A 17,049-nucleotide genomic window follows, 5' to 3' on the forward strand; every position below is an offset into this window, starting at 1 on the left:
TCACATCCAAAGCTTGGCCTTCCTGAAGGCCTGGACCTCCTCTGGGCCCCGCAGGTACTGCTCAATCTCGCTGTCGGAGATGGGCTCATCACCGGTGATGGCAGAGTCGGAAGCGCTCGGGGCTGCCGTCCGCAGCCTCTTCCTTGGATTGAGGAGGCAGGGAGGCAGCAAGGGCCTTGGGCTGTCCTGACGCTGCTGCTGCCCTTCCAAGGGACAGTCCCCATCCTGTGCTGCTGGAGGACAGCCCTCACCTGTGGCCATGGGCTGCTCCTCCTCCCCGTCGTGCAGGCAGAAGGCTTTCTTGAGCAGGACCAGCCGGTGCTGCAGCAGGTCCCCGATGTGCTTGACCACGGTTTTCTTGTCCAGCTTAAACATCCTCAGCCAAACGAGCTGCGAGGCCATTCTGAGGAGGATCTCAAGCAGCTCCTTCAGCCTCAGGTGTGCTGGCGGTGGCAGACCAACCCCTGCCAGCCTGCAGAAGCGGGCGAGGGTGCAGGAGAGGCGGGCAGGGGGATGCAGTGATTGCCACGCCAGGAATGCAGCGGCTGTGATGATGGGCACAGGGTGCCGGCCCGTCACCAGCCACGTCTCACTGGCCAGCTCCACAATCTGCAGTGTTCTGGCCACCACCTTCTCCTTGTCCTCCACAAACTGGGCAGGGATGTTGGCTGTGGGCTGGAAGAGCTGAAAGCTGAAAGAGCAAAGAGCTTATGGTTAGCATCAGTACATGGGGGAGCTGCACCAGCTTGTTTCTGCTTGTGTCACCTAGCCAAGAGCTGCACTGCCCTCTCCAAAGTGGGGAAAAAGGGGCAGGAAGACAACAACACAGCAGTAACTTCGTACCAGAACATCACTCATAACCTGTTAAAGAGAGTCAATGCTGTGGCTGTCATCAGAGCTGGGGTTTAGCTCTGCATTGAAGTAGTTGTTGTGCCTCAGGACCCAAGTCAGACAGAGCAGGCTGGGCTCAGTGCTGGCAAAATGGGCTTGATCCTGACAAATTCACAGATAGAATGGTTTGGGTTGGAAAGGAGAGGAGCTCTTAGGCAGAAGCTCTTCCCTGTGAGGGTGCTGAGGTGCTGGCACAGGGTGCCCAGAGAAGCTGTGGCTGCCCCATCCCTGGCAGTGTTCAAGGCCAGGCTGGACACAGGGCTTGGAGCATCCTGCTCCAGTGGAAGGTGTCCCTGCCCGTGGCTTCATGGATGAACTTTAAGGTCCCTTCCAACCCAAACCACCCCATGACTCTATGACACTCTGACATACCTGTGTAACAGCGCAGGTCTCCCTCTGCTTGTGGACTCTGCCCTGGGCAGAAGCTTTTCCACCCCCCAGCATCACACGCAGGACCCCGGAGTGGCTGAAAGAGGCCCCGTTACCTGTTCAGGTGGCTCTTCACCAGATCTGCCAGGCTCAGGGCGGGCACAGAGAGCTCCAGCTCCTTCTGCAGGCTCAGGAAGATGCTGGCAAAGAGCTCCTGCTTCGCGTAGAGCAGCGAGCAGATGGTGCCCATGGTCAGGGGCCAGTTGTGCTGGCGGCAGGTCACGAAGACGCAGCAGCCCCCCAGGAGCTCCTTCTTCTCCAGGCTAAGCAGATGGAAGGAGGGATGCTGCAGAGCTCTCTGCACGTAGGATACTGCTGTCTCCTCAAACAGCGCCGGGAGCTGCAGGACTTTACAGAGATCCTGCACCCGCCTGATGCCTGGGAAGGACACAGCCCATAAACGTCAGCTCAAACAGCTTGGGATACACCCCTTATCAATAGCATTCACCCAGCCCCAGGAGAAGGCACAAGCAGCACAACTCCTGCAGCCAGTGTGGAGCATCCCCCTTAGTGCAGGTGAAGGATGCTGAACTGCCTCCTGCGTGCTTCACTGCCAGCTCTGACGGCTTTTACCACTTAGAGAGCATTAGGACCATGTTAAACTGGAGCAGCAGCAATAGGAACGCATTAAACCAGAGCAGCAGCAATGGGAACGCATTAAGCCAGAGCAGCAGCAATGGGAACACATTAAACCAGAGCAGCAGCACTAGGAACGCATTAAACTAGAGCAGCAGCACTAGGAACGCATTAAACCAGAGCAGCAGCAATGGGAATGCATTAAACCAGAGCAGCAGCAATAGGAACGCATTAAACCAGAGCAGCAGCAATAGGAACGCATTAAACCAGAGCAGCAGCAATAGGAACGCATTAAACCAGAGCAGCAGCAATGGGAATGCATTAAACCAGAGCAGCAGCAATGGGAACGCATTAAACCAGAGCAGCAGCAATGGGAACGCATTAAACCAGAGCAGCAGCAATGGGAACGCATTAAACCAGAGCAGATGTGGTGTGAGAAGGTAACTGAAGGAGCTGCTCTTACCTCGCTGCAGGCAGCGGCTCAGCTGCTCCTTCTGGCCAGTGCTCTGGGAATACGCCACCTCTGGAAAACAGGCAGGGTTAGGAAAACAGGGACCTTGGGACAATGTCAGCATCATCCGGAGCATGGTGCTGGGTCTCAGTGATCAGAATGGAGGCCGCTGAAGCAGCACTGGCAGCACAGGGTGGGTAAGGGAGAGGGGCAGGATCCCCTTTGAGCCATTGCTTCTATCCATACGGAACCAGTGAATGGACTCGAGGCTTCTCCGCTGCACTGGATAGAACCTGGCAGGGAGGTGCTGTTGGTTTGCCTTATAACGGAAACCATGCTGGTTCGGTGCTTAGGGAGGGAGGAAGGGGAAGGGAGGAGAAAGAAGGGAAGAAAAGGAAGGGAGGGAGGGAAGGGCAAGAAGGGAAGGCAAAGAAGGCAAAGAAGGGAAAGGGAAAGAAGAGAAGGAAGGGAAAGAAGGAAGGGAAAAAAGGGAAAGGAAGGGAAAGGAAGGAAAGAAGGGAAAGAAGAGAAGGAAGGGAAAGGAAGTGAAAGAAGGGAAAGGAAGGAAGGAAGAGAAAGGAATGGATAGAAGAAAAAGGAGGGAAAGAAGAGAAGGAAGGGAAAGGAAGTGAAAGAAGGGAAAGGAAGGAAGGAAGAGAAAGGAATGGATAGAAGAAAAAGGAGGGAAAGAAGAGAAGGAAGGGAAAGGAAGTGAAAGAAGGGAAAGGAAGGAAGGAAGGAAGGAAGGGAAAGGAATGGATAGAAGGAAAAGGAGGGAAAGAAGGGAAAGAAGGGAAGAAAGTGAAGGGAAGGGAAGGGGAAGAAGGGAAAGGAAAGAAGAGAAGGGAAGAGAAGGGAAGGGAGGAGAGAGCGGCCGGGGCACCCCCGCCACCGCCGCCCCGCGCTCCCCGACCCCACGGCCCCGCCGCTCTGTGCGCGGCCCCACGGCGGCCCGGCCCGCACCCCGCTGGTGCTGCTCCTCGCTGTAGGTGCTGGTGAGGAGCCCCTCGGCCAGGACGCAGCCGCAGGCGGCGCACACGAGCTGCTGCTGCGCGTAGTGCGCGTCCTGCACCAGCGGCCCCGACCCGCACTCGGGGCACCGGCCCTGCGCCGCCATCCCCGCCGCCATCCCCACCGGACCGCGCCGCCGCTGCACCGCCGCCAGCCAATAGCGGCGCCGATAGCGGTCCGACCACTACACCGCCCCCCCCCCCGCACACACCGCCACCCGAACCATGCGTTCCGGGTGACAAGAGTTCCGCCGCGGTGGTCCCACTGCGGCCGGGTAGAGCGGGGGGCTCTCGGAGCATCATCAGCCGCAGAGCATCATCCCTGCTGCCTTGAGGGCCAAGTCTATCCTGCAGCATCCCAGTGTGCAGGAGGGGGTTTGGTGCCCCCCCAACCACCTTCCATCATAATAATTCCATTATAATCGCTTGTGCTATTATAATATTTTGAATATTTATTTAATAATAGTATTTTTTAAATTATTATTTAAATTATTTAAATTATTAATATTTAATGTATTTACTATTATTAATATATCCAATATTATAATAATAGCACAGGCTCCCAATGTGGGGTTTGGCGCTAAATAGCTCCAAGCCAGCGGGAAGCTGATTGCCTCTCTTCGTCCTCTGCTGCTCCAATTGAGGGTCATTACAATTAGGGCACCAGGGGCTCAGCGCTGGGACTGGGGTGACTGAAGTGGCCACGAACCTTTCACATGGGTTTTACTCTTCCTGCTTTACCGACACTCTCTGTTCTGGTGATGCGGAGGAGCTCGTCCATCAGGTTTCCCCACCCTGTGAGGTGTTTACCTTGCAGGGATGGAACTAGCCCAAAAATACCTTGAGGATGAGGAGTTTGAGGCGGCAGAGCCGGTCACAAGGAGAGGACGAGGTCCTTTAGAAGCTGCCCTTTCAGATACAAACAACACCCACGGGATTTAAGGTACTTTTATTTTGGTGTTCCATGAAACCAAAAGGCATTTCAAACCAAACAGGTTCCCAAGCTAAAAGCAGACAGTATAAACAGGGAAAAAACCCCACATTCAGATCCTTCAATCATAAAACAATGCATTTGATTCTTAAGGCCTTTAAAGTCAAGGTGAAGCACCTTGCTGGATACAAAACACCAGTCCCCTGCTGCCAAAGCAAGGCTTTGACTGGTATTGCCAGGACAAGACTGAGGGATGAGGTTTGTGCGATGCTTTTGTGGTTGCGGAAGGCAAAGGACCAGAGAGAACAATCCGGGCTATGAGCAGCACAAAAGGCTGCCAGGAGAGGATGAGAAAGGTTTTAAGGCTTCAGCCTCCAAGGAGCCTGCTAAGAGTGGGTTTTACCACGTTGTTTCTGTGCCTCTCACTCCAAGATGCGCGTTTGCACCCCAGTGATCCAAGCTTCACATAAGCCACGCTCCAAAAGCATCGCACAAACCCCACGGTGCTGGCAGCAGGACCCATCCACAAGGGCAGGAAAAAGCAAGAGGCCAGCCCTGCTTCCCAGTGTCCAGTTAGGACCATGGATAAGGCCACCCTGGGTTCCTGAAGCAGTCAGTCGCTGTGTAAAGGCACAATTGGTTTTCCTGGCTCTCCGACCTACACCATCAGAAAGCCATGGAATACAGTCTAAAAGACAAGTCCTAGAGGTCCAGGCAACTGGTGCTTTCCAGGGATGCACCAATCCTTCATCTTCCTCACTACTTCAAGGCACGAGAAGCAGCAGCAGCAATAAGTAAGGCATCCAGTCCCACTCCAAACTAAACCCAGCACCAAGAGCTGAAGGGGGCAAACCCTTCAGTGTTTCACCCCCTTCATCCACAGAACGTAGAGCACAAAGAACCCATGGCTGAAGACATCTGCTCAACCAGAAACAAGGACCTCAGAGTCTTCAGAAGGCTCTTAACGCTTAAAGGCTTGGTTCAACTCCAGCATCCCATGAGGAAAAGCTCCAGACTTTGGCTGGAGTTGATAGGAATAAAAAGGGGATGAACAGCAGGTTTGGATGTTCCCAGTGAATGGGCACACCTCGAGGCAAAATATATTAACTATTTTCACTACAAAAATACAGTATTCGAGGAGTCGCCAGTAGTTTAAGACAATAGCTAACAGGTTGATGGTTGATCCAGCTGGTCCAGGCCCCAATAAAGTGCTTTGCTGTGGAAAAACTGAGTTAGAAGCTTGCCCCTTCCAAGCCAGGAATAACCCAACAGACCCTTTCCAGCTCCCGAAGGCAGGAGTCTTGCTTTGGTCCTCTGCTACCCCTCCCTTTGGGTATTCCAGCCTCTAAGCCTTTGCTGGACTCTCACCACCCTGAGAAACCCCAGAGGTGCAAAAGGCATCTGATTGTTAAAGGCTCACCAAAACAAGAGGCTACATTTAGGTTTGCTGTATTGCTGGTGGTGAGATGGGGAGGAGAGCATACCTGTGTCTATCCAGCCACCCATTAAGGAAGCGGACTGAAGGGCATCAATTGCCTCACAAAGCACTCTCTCAGCTACCTAAGATCCATTCCATTCTGAGCAGCAAAGAAAATCAATCAGGCCAAACACTGGCACTGCGACTGCTCCCATTCCAGGGGAGGGTGATGTGGTTCCTCTCTTGGCTCTACAAGAACACCCCTAAGAAGCCTGATCACCTTTGAAGGTTGCTCCAAGCCCCAGCTTCAGCATCCAAGGTGTTTAAATGAACTGCAATGGCAGAAAGGAATCATCACAGACCTCCCCAGCAGCATCAGTCCAGGGCCATGCAGGTGTGCCAGGAGATCCACACCTACTCAAGACTAAAGCACATCACCCATCTGCCTCCCTCACTTGAAGGAACTGAATTTGAAGGCTATCAGAGAAGTTTCTGATTGAAAACCCACCTCTGGCCCAAGTTCATTCCTACCATTCCTATGGTACACAGATGTACCATATCCCAGTGCTTCCTGGACCACAAGAGCTGCAAGTCTTCCCCTTGCAGAGCTGCTTTGAAGCAACGTGTACTCAATGAGATGCTTCTTCCTTTCCAATCTAAGCTTCAACTTGCATTGCTCACTTTTACAACACAGCCTGAAGCACACATCTTTGGACTTGGTCAGTGTAGTGATATTTTGGCTTAAATCAATCAAATCCTTTAAGCTCTATCAGGTTTTAGATTGCACTACAAGATGTAGAAAGAAGAGGAATTCATCTATGAGAGCTGCTACAAAATGAAACCATTATAATCCAGACCTTCATAAAAGATCATCAGTGCCTTGCTGGCCAGCAAAGCCCCTCCAACTCCTTCACTTTGGATGAGATGCCGGAACAAATCTTCCCAAATAATGGAAAGAAAGCGAATAATAAATAGGAAAAAGTGACTCCACTCCTGGGCTGCGGATACCTGATGGAACTACAAATCAAACCGAGGGTTGCTTAAGGCAGAAACAGGAAAGAGGTCGTTTTCTGTAGCAGCACAACCAGCACCGCTTGCTCCACATCAGCTCCTTATTCATCCAACTCCATTGGTGGGAATCCAGCATCCCAGGAGCTTTTACATCTTTCCAGCCTTTTTGGTTCCAGATGCTGCAACACGAAGGATGTTGGGGGTTTCTTCCATGACCCTGACAAGCAAGTTGTCGATGTAGTCTTCGAGCTCACGCACCTGGAGATCCTTCTTGGTGATCGCATCCTTCTGTTTCAGGACGAGCTGGATCAGCTCATCGTGCGTTAGCTGGGCATAAGCATAGGCAGGATCTGAAGGGTGGTATTTCTGAGAGAGAAGAGAAAGGCAGGGTTAGGGCAGGCATACGGGCAGTGCAAAACAGCAGCACGGAGCTCAAAGCTCCATCCAAATGACGCTTTGGAGCATGAGCACCGTAGGAGCAAGAACACGATGCTCAGAGGCACGCTGTGCCAAGGCATTGACAATGCCAGGCCAGCTTCCTGCTACAAGGCACCTTTCGGGTTGTTAGCAAGCTTAGCCCTAGGAAATCCCGTATGGAACACTGCCTCTAGAACAGCTCTTTGGAAGGATATGGAGGGAAAAGGAGCAACTGCCTCAGTGGGTGCTGCTCGCAGCACAGGGACATGGTTTATGGAGCTTAAGCAGCCTTCTGCAGAGCAGAAGGCAGGCTCAGAGCGAGCTGTTACAGACAGCAACCAGGCCATTGGTTTCAGCATCAAACCTTTGCAGTTCCAGGTCTGTAACTCAGCTCTGGTGCAGTTTACACTGCAATAATGTCATGCTGGGTCCAGCCAGCTCAGTGAGATGCAGGGAAGCCGCAGCCACGCACCATCAAATGCCACTGTTCACAGACCTGGTGCCAAAGACCACGAAAGCCAAACTGGGATTAAACAGCACGAAAAACCCACTGAGGCCTATGGCAATTCCCTCCTATTGCAGTCACCACTGGGAAAACACAACACAGCTTCTCCTTTAACCCTTCTGCTTCTCACCCTGCCATCCTAACGACAGGTTTTCCACTCACTGACCATAGCACCGTGTCAGCTGGAATCATAGAACCAGTATTTGCTCCTTTCCCACTCACACCAGGAGGCACTGCAGGGATTTGGGTGCTAACTTCTCATTTCCCCTCCCTAAAATCCCTTAAGAGACAATAACCGTCCCCAAGGGGTTTTCCCTGCTTCCAGCCATCCTCATCCACGTGCTTCAAGCCTGGAGGCCTCTTTTGAGGCCAAGATGAAGCCAAAAGCTCCTTTAGATCTGAATTCATGCCCCCCCCCCCAGTCTAATAACCACTATTCTTGCTCTGCTCAGGATATAAGAACCTAAGCAAACTCTCTCAGATACACAAACCCTGTTCAATATAGGGCTTAAGCTTTGAGTTAAAGCTCCCCTTTCCCCTCATTACCTTCACGTTGCTCTCGAGCAGCTTCTCATTCATACTGCTGATGACATTCAGGGCTTTACTCTGGGACTTGTTTGCTGTGGCATTCATTGGCTTCACAGGATGGAGCCTGCAATGGCAAGAAAGGTTTCTGTTAGGGAGGCAGCAAACTGGACACACATCTTCAGACTAAAAACACAGCGAGAAATTGGGAAGAAATTCCACCCCTTTCTCTATGTCCAAAGGGATAAGAGATTCAGCTTTGGGAAGACAAGGCACTTGTGTCCAAGCTGTCGGCTTTGTGTAAGCATCCTCCGTTCTTTGCTATTGTTATTGACTTGATGCATTGGAGGCAGAGAAGCAGTACCCAGGAAATACACCTGAGTGGTAAGCCACAAAAGCAAAGCCAGGCTGGTCTACACAGTGGCAGTTACCCTGAGCTGCCAGGCACTAGCATTTGAGCCCAGCTTCCCTAATGGGAAGCAATGCATCACTTGCTGTGATTCGAGGATCAGGAGCCCAGTTTGGCCAGGTAACAAAGCATCCCAGCTTATCAGGCTTCCATTCCCGAAAAACGGATCCATTCCACTCTATTCCAGTTGGACGACATGACCCTACAAAGCTGCCACCAAGTTGCCCTAATGGTTTTCCTACGAGATGGCACTGTGATGAACGACAGATCCCCTCGAGTGCTCTGCGCGTCCTCAGTAGCCATACGGATTCATGTGGTGCCAGAAATGATGCTACACAGGACCCAAATCCATGGGCTGGAGGAAGTTAATGCCACATCACTGCGAAGAGCAGCCAATGCCTGCTGAGCTGTGCTCACAGGAAGGAAAAGCAAGGCTCAGATCAGCACCTTTGGGGTACTCCCCACGTTCTCTCACCTGTGCTTAGGAGACCCGGTTTCACCACCCTGCTGGGTTTGGTTAGGGGATGGCTCAGAGGGGGAAACCCAGGCCTGAAGAAGCTTCTTCTTGCCACAGTTTCCTGCTTTAGCTGCGGAGCCCTCGGCTGCTGGCTTTTTCGGAGACTCTGCTCTACGATTTGGGGTGTCAGAGAGACGGGAACGAGAGGAAGAGGAAGGCTGCGAAGCACCGGCCAGGGAGGAAGAGGAAAGAGAAGGCTCAGAGAAGTCCCCCTCCGCAGCACCCGCACTGATTTTCAGCTCTCGTCTCCCAAAAGGAGCGTTATCCTCCCTGGAATGAGATGTCCCCCCTAAGCCTGAAGCAGCTGCACCGTGCCCATCCACTCGCGCAGGCAGCACGGCTGCGTTGCTCAGCTCACAAGCACCAGCAGAGCTGTCAGAGCGCTCTTTCCATTCCTCCATTAAATCCAGGCAGTGCTTTCCTCTCTCTGAAACGTTTTTAGCCCCTGCAGCAAGACTCAGGTCCTCCTGAGAGTCACCCAGCAGCTCATCATCGGAGCCTCCCTCCGGGATAACCGGGAGACTGGCCACTTTCAAGCCACGGTCCCCAGGAACTGGAATGACAGCCCTGAGATTAGCAAGAGAGTCCAATAAATCACGGCCAGCTTCGTTATTTAAATGCCTGTTACTGCTCTCAGCTCTGTGTGCCCCTGGGGGAGTGACAGGCTCTAATGAACCACTTCGGAGGAGGCACCCACGAGCATCTGAGGCTTCATCATTCAGGAGTGGGAGCCCCAGCACAGATTTGGCACCATCACCCAAAGGGGGCACGTCCTCACCGAGCTCACCATGAGAAACCAAGGGGGGCTTCTTCAGCCCTAAAGACAGCCGTGGTGTGACCAGCACCTCGCTGCCAGCCCTCCCGACCTGAGGGGACAAGGGGCAAGCTCCTGAGGATGGTTTGGCTGGTCCTGCTGGACAAAATGAGCCAGTTTTATCAAGTGGAGCCATTTGGGGCTCTTCCCATCTCTTCTCACCCAAGGTCTCCTGCTTCTCCTTCAGCTCACTCATGGGGGAAGGCGGCTGCTCAGCACCAATCCCTGCGGTCTCCCTGTTCGGGATGGGAGCCTGAAGCTGGGGAGGACTGCACTGCTCCTCCTGAGCCAGAGCAGGCTTGTCACAAACGGTGCTGAGAGGGTTTGACCCAGCTTTGACAGTACCAGGTAAAGCCTCAGCTGAAGAGCTCCCTGAAGCACTGAGAGCAGAGGGCTTCAGCTCAGCAGGGCGCTGTGCTGAGGAGCAGCCTTCATCGCAAGGAAGGCAGAGAGGCGAAGAACAAGCAACAGCTTCCGACCTTGGTGCATCTGCTTCCCACCCAAGCTGGGACACAAAGGGATTATTGCCATTGAAATGGCAAGCAGAGGGGTGAGAAGATGCAGGTGGGTGAGAGATACCCTGGGAAGGCCACACATCAGAGCCCTCAGCACCCTGACCCCGAGAGCTCTGCGCCCAGTCAGAAGCAAAAGGATTATTACCACTACCAGAGACCTGCCCAGGAGGAGGTGCTTTGGGAACAGAGGTTGGAAGATGATGGGATGAAGGGAAACGGATGCCTTCAGGATCCAGGGCTGGGGGTGCTCTGCCCCACTCGGGAGTAAAGGGGTTCTTGCCATTCAAAAGCTCTGCAGCAGAAGGAGGAGCAGTAAAAGATGCAGGAGAACCAGCGATGCCCTCAGAGTCTGGCACTTGGCCTTTCTGTCCCCTTTTGGAAACAAAAGGGTTATTGGCACTCCTGATAGGGTGTAAAGAGAGGAAAGCAGGGAGGGAAGGAGGTGCAAGAGTAGGAAGCGTGGCTTTGGTTTCCTCCTCTGAAGGCACCCTGCAAAAAGGGACAAAACACTCGCACGTCACTTGCGGATGCAACACGAGGCTGGAACAGACAAGCTTTAGCACCAGGCTCCATCAACTCCTGACCCTGCAGATGAATTACACTTGCAAGAGACCTCAGAGCCAAGCTGATGGGCTTCACATCCTTAAATATGCCTTTACAGAGCCCTCAGCTTATGGCAGAGCACTTCTGCTGTGGAGCTCGCATGGGTTTGAAGCACCACTTATTGCACCCCAAGCTGTCTTATTAGTAAGGCACTTTGTATGCGAGGTGTTGAAACAGGAGAAGCACTGAAGAGAAGGAGAGACAGGCACAAACCACAGCCCTATTAGTAGGGGACACCTATATATATATATATATAAACACCAACACACACCATTTATATATATATATGAAGGATAAAGGAGCAGAATTTCCGAAGAAGCCTTGTGTCCCACTCCACACAACCGCCCTTCACGTTGCTGTCAGCGATGCCAGAAGCAGCAGGGCTCCAAGGTTAACACTCTGGAAGACCACAGCCAAAACCAGGAAAGCAGGGATGTTAGAACTGGTGTTTCACACCCTGGGTACGTTCCAAGTGGCACAGCTCAGGCAGAAGTTAGGTTTGGCAAGAGATCCAGCAAGAAAAATCAGCCCTACAGTACCTGCAAAGATGCCTGCGCTCAGAGCACCGCTATTTCAGCATCACTGATGAGTAACATCCCTGCATCCATCTCTTTTGCTTACCAAGGAAGAACTCCAGGGTTACTATTTGCTATCAAAGCCACCTTCAAACCAGCAGGGACCCTGCAGAGCAACACGCTTCTGCTGCCTGCAGGATGCCAGGCCAAGAGGCACTGCGCTGGGGCAGGAAGCAGCCCAACTAAAGGCTGCTGCCCGCCACGACCCGTGCCTGTGGTCTCTGAAGCAGAAAGGACTGACCTGGGCTTCACAGCTTTGGTCTTGGATGGGGCAGCAGCTTTCTCAGGTCCCCGTTCTTCCTCGAAAGGGTTGAGAGGCTGCTTGCTTGCAGGGATGTCTTCTGCATGGTGACTGGCTCCTGCAGGATGCCCTCTGCCTGAATCTGCTGGAGGCTCAACGCATCTGGCCTCTTGTTCACCCTCCTCTTCTGGAATGCTGTTTTCCTCATCCTGCAGGGTCCTGTCAGGAATACTCTCAGCATCCCCACCCTTCCCCGCTTCCTTCTTCCCAGTGACGAGGGAGAGCAAGGCAGACTTCTTGTGCTCTGGTTTTCTGGTCTCCTTCACAACCTCAGCGCTCGGCGGAACATCGGTTTCCAGGTATTCTTCACCGCTCAGCAGCTTGTACGATGGCAAAGTCATCGACTTAAAGGTCTCCAAGGACGTCGACCCGGAGAAAGCATGACTGGGAGATGTTCTTCCCATCGGAGATGTTCTTCCCATCTCTTCAGCTCCTTTAGCAGGTCTGGAAGACAGGTTCTCTTCTGAAGCAAAGAGCTGCTTCCTCCGGAAGTTGCGAGGAGAAGGGGAAGAGGCTGGAGTGTTGTCCTTCATGCTGCTCTCTTCCATATAAACGTGACTGCCATTGATGCACAGACTGGACTTGGACACGGGATCGCTCTTGGATTTAAGGCCACTGAATAAAGAGAGCCCTTCTTTCCTGGGGTGGGTCGTGGTTCCTTGGGCTACTTGCCTGCTGTCCAGAGTCGCTGCTTTACGAGACTTAAATACAGGAGAAGGAGAGGACTTCTCTTCCAGGGCATTTCCAAAGGACTCTGGGGAAAAAAGCAGGAACAGGGAGAAATTCAAGATGCAAGAACCCCCCTTGCTCTGACATTCGTGCAGGTATCGCTTGTGCAGCCCCCCGGTTTCTATGCTAGCCCAAGGCAAGCTTAGCTGTGAGCGTCAACATCCTATGTGCATCCAAACCTGCCACCATGGCCAGAAGTGATGCTCTATGGATTTACTTTAGAGTAAATCCGTATGGATTAACTTTTTGGTACTTTTTAGGGTACTTTTTCGTACCCTAACCAGTGTGGAAAGGGCAATAAAACCTTGGGGAAGGGCTTTGTGCTCCATCAGTGCCGCAAGGGCCGGTACTCACTTTCTGAGGTTGGAGAGGTCTCGGACTCCTCATCATCCCATTGCGACTGGAAGTCACCGGGTCGAAGCAGCACCCTCTGGGTGACGGGCTGCTGTGTTGGTAGCACTGACATGGACTGGGAAAGGGAGGTCTTCTGCAGGCCAGGCTTGGAAAAGAGCGCTTTGAACTTGGATTTCTTCTTTTCCTTCTCAACTGCCTCGTCCTCGCTGTCCGCAGGGGAGTGAGATGTGTTGGGAACGATGGATGAAGCCGTGTCGGAGAGGCCACTGCTCTTCTTCCCCTTGAGCTTGTCTTTGAGCTTGCCAAAGGGAGAGCGAGGCTTGTCCTTCATGGACAGATCAAACATGCTGGCTGTCATGTTGCTCCTCATGAACTGGATATCCACTTCGATCTCCCCTCTCTCCTTCTCCTTCTTCCCTGGCTTGGAGCGAAGCTTGTACCACCTGCAGCGACAAGGAGATTCCCTTTACAACCCAGGTCTGGAGGCACGGCTCATTCGCAACAACAGAGGGTGCCTGTGGCTTAAAAATCAAGTGAGCCTACAGTGTCAGGGCAAGAGGAGAAAAGCCTTTAATCCTCCAACAACGTCACAGTCACGCGGTGACTAAGGAAAACATGCCTTGGCATGAAGTTATCAGTAAAAACTGCTTTAAAACCCAGATCAGGGTTAAAAAGAGGGGTCAAAAGGGTTAAAAAGAAGGGTTCAAGAGGCAGACAACATGGAATTCCTGTATTTCAGCTCAGCCGCTCTCTTCTGCCCTTCCTTTCATCTGACTTCCCCAAATGTCCTTTGAAGTGGGTGCGGGAAGAAGCAGCCTCCGAGAGCCTGACACTGGTACCAGAGAGCTCCCCACGCCCTCATACCTTTCATTCCAGCTCCTTTCCAGTTGCTATCTTAATGCCCTTCAAGCTCCGAAACCCCTAATCAACACAGAGCAGAGCCAAGCCAAGCCTTGCAGACTGTCTGGAGACTTCCACTCACCTCCTGCTCATGACTGGAGCGCACCAGGAAGGACATTCCTTACAGACAGGACCTTATCCCTTTGTGCAACACAACTCCGGGTACATGGAGCCCTGCATCTTAAGCACTCAGGGCATCCTCAGCTGCAGAACCACCATTTGCATGCTGCTATTACACGTCCTCCGTTACCACTCAAAGCCTTTCCAACCACATTAGGGCTGGCAAAGAAAGTTATCAGCACCTCGCATCAATTCTTGCCTATGGACGGAGCCGCAGTGTTCCTGATTCCGCAGATCCGATAGGGAAAACTCCTCCCCAGCTGGTACAGGGCAAGTAAAGGAAGCAAACAGGGCTTTACATTTGCACTGCAGCCCTTTGGAGGTGCACGGGGAGCAGGGAAGGAGAAGAGGAAAGGGCAATTTGCTTGAGCGAACATTCAAGCCTAATGAGCGGTAAGTGCAGGTGAATGCAGAAACGTGCTCCAGAGGAACACCGGAGGGAAACGAACGCTCAAGCACCACACTACAGTTACCTCCATGCCCACGCCTGAAGTTACAAGACACCCGCACCAGGGAAAGGACTTTACAAGGAGATATTGGCCTTTGCCAGGTCCCTAACGCCGCAGCGAGGGCAGCGCAAGCGTTGCCTTTAACACAAGCCAGCACTGGGCACTTTTGTTCTCAACCCCGTGGTTTCTAGGAGCATCCTGCTGGTGTCAGTGCCACAATCCATGCTGCAGGCTCTGTGCCCTGGGGGGGGGGGGGGAAGAGCAGGTCCTGTTCCAAACACATCCCGAACAAACTATGTGAACAACAGCTTAGTTAGCACTGAGCAGAACACGGCCGCTGCTACATCTGCTCCATTGGAGGGGCTCAAAGGGATTATACAGGGACAAATCTCCCCCTCGAAACCACCAAATATGAATTCTTCATCGTTTATTGGGTGAGTGTGAACTAAACCCCAGCCCTTTCTGGCTTTACATCGCCCCAGCAGCCAAGCAACGGCAACAGAAGCAGGCTTCAAACAGAACACGAACACCTGGAAACATCAGGAGCCTCAAAGCTCTGTTTTCCTTTCTTCCCCTCCGTTTTCCTCCGGCTCAGACACAAGGAAACGCGTCCCTGAGCTCCGCAGTGTAAACACATTAGTGCTGGCTACAACCCTAATGACAGCCACGTCCTAATGAAGGCTTCACCAGCACCGATGGCTTCGTCAGGGACACCCGTCCCGATACCTGGCTCTGCTCTCAGGTGAGTGAGAAGAGGAAGGTGACTCAGGGGCCACTTCAAGCCACATTACAAGGCTGCTGACTCCCGGTTAAACCCTCCCTGGAACCACCCCTTGCATTCCAGGGCAGTGTTTTCATGTTCAAAGGGACAAGTATGACACAGAGCTGGTGAAGGAAAAGTCTCCCCGCTCCAGTGTCCTGCTGACACCAGTGAAGGCAGCCCCTAGAACGCTGGACTGGCTGCTCCCACACGCACGTAGGCTCTGCTAAGTGTTTATTATGGGACACACATGGCTCTAGCCTGTGCTCATTCCCGGTGTCCCGGGTCACTCCGGCTGTTCCCAGCGTTCTCTCCCAGCACTCACACGTAGATGCTTCAAACCCAAACCAAACAGGAGGCAGGATGGGCTGAAACAGCCTCAAGTGCATGTGCCTTGGACATGGGGCTGCCACCCCGGACCTATGGGGGTCCTTCACCCCTGTGGGGCACGGGGGTCCTCCACCAGAGCCCCACATCCCTATGGGGCACAGGGACATTCCATGGCGAACTGGAGTCCCCCAGCAGAGCCAGAGGCCTCACATCTCTGCCCCCAATCCCCGTGCTGCCCGGAGACCCCCCCTCCGTCCTTCTCTCTGACTCCTATGGGGCTCGGAGGCCCTCCCATCCTTATCCCAGTGCCCAACGGGAGCCAGAAGCCCCCCGGTCCCTCTCCATCGCCTCTGTGCGGCTCAGAATCCACCCCCCATCCCTATCCCAGTGCCCCCAGTCCCTCTCCATCGTCTCTGTGCGGCTCAGAATCCCCCCCCCATCCCTATCCCAGTGCCCCCAGTCCCTCTCCATCGCCTCTGTGCGGCTCAGAATCCCCCCCCCATCCCTATCCCAGTGCCCCCGGTCCCTCTCCATCGCCTCTGTGCGGCTCAGAATCCCCCCCATCCCTATCCCAGTGGCCCCGGTCCCTCTCCATCGCCTCTGTGCGGCTCAGAATCCCCCCCCCATCTCTATCCCAGGGCCTCTGGTCCCTCTCCATCGCCTCTGTGCGGCTCTGAATCCACCCCCCATCCCTATCCCAGTGCCCCCAGTCCCTCTCCATCGCCTCTGTGCGGCTCAGAATCCCCCCTCCATCCCTATCCCAGTGCCCCCAGTCCCTCTCCATCGCCTCTGTGCGGCTCAGAATCCCCCCCCCATCCCTATCCCAGTGCCCCCGGTCCCTCTCCATCGCCTCTGTGCGGCTCAGAATCCCCCCCCCATCCCTATCCCAGTGCCCCCGGTCCCTCTCCATCGCCTCTGTGCGGCTCAGAATCCTCCCCATCCCTAATTCCCCCCAGCACTCGGAGCCCCCCCCCATCCCTTTCCCCCCTCGCATCCCCCGCTCGCACCGTGTGTGCCGGCGGCCGCCTTCGCTCCTCAGCGCCGCCAGGTCAACCTCGGCGCGCCCCAGGAACTTGTCGATGCCGACGAGGGCGCGGTGCAGCACGGTGAGGCGCAGCGCGGCGGCCCGCGGGGGCAGCTCGAACGTGGCCTCCTCCCGCCACAGCGGCTGCCCCTGGCACCGCTCCGCTACCGACGTGGAGAACTTGTCCCGGCCCAGCGCCATCACCGTGTACGCGTCGCTGCCCCCCACCGCCGCCGCCTTGGGCCGCAGCCCCCGCGCTCGCAGCACCGTCACCTGCACATGGGTGGGCACCCAGCCCGCAGCCAGGCCCGAGCCGGACATGGCGGCGGGAGCGGGAATGGGGATGGGAATGGGGATGGGAATGGGGATGGGAGTGGGAGCGCGGATGGCGCGGCCCCGCACAGCTCGGTCGCACCGCCCCTCTCGCGAGAGCAAGGGGCGGGGCCTGGGAGGGGTGGGCGGGGCTTGAGGGGAAGGGGCGGGGCC

At 54.2% G+C, this 17,049-nt stretch overlaps 2 protein-coding genes across 2 annotated transcripts; both read right to left on the minus strand.

Moving 5' to 3' along the window:
- Nucleotides 1-3,464, minus strand: BRF2 (BRF2 general transcription factor IIIB subunit; the record flags this gene model as incomplete). Its single annotated transcript, XM_080634497.1, has 4 exons — nucleotides 1-691; nucleotides 1,377-1,698; nucleotides 2,360-2,419; nucleotides 3,311-3,464. The coding sequence occupies 4 exons, from the start codon at nucleotides 3,462-3,464 to the stop codon at nucleotides 1-3; spliced, it is 1,227 nt and encodes a 408-aa protein (XP_080490623.1).
- Nucleotides 3,465-6,863: 3,399 nt separating this feature from the next.
- Nucleotides 6,864-16,884, minus strand: RAB11FIP1 (RAB11 family interacting protein 1; the record flags this gene model as incomplete). Its single annotated transcript, XM_080634498.1, has 6 exons — nucleotides 6,864-7,082; nucleotides 8,185-8,290; nucleotides 9,048-10,907; nucleotides 11,838-12,651; nucleotides 12,981-13,423; nucleotides 16,547-16,884. 6 exons carry the CDS (start codon nucleotides 16,882-16,884, stop codon nucleotides 6,864-6,866), a joined length of 3,780 nt encoding a protein of 1,259 aa, XP_080490624.1.
- Nucleotides 16,885-17,049: the final 165 nt, after the last annotated feature.

The sequence above is a fragment of the Psittacula echo genome (assembly GCF_963264785.1).
Source record: "Psittacula echo genome assembly, chromosome: 25".
Taxonomy (NCBI): Eukaryota; Metazoa; Chordata; class Aves; order Psittaciformes; family Psittacidae; genus Psittacula; species Psittacula echo.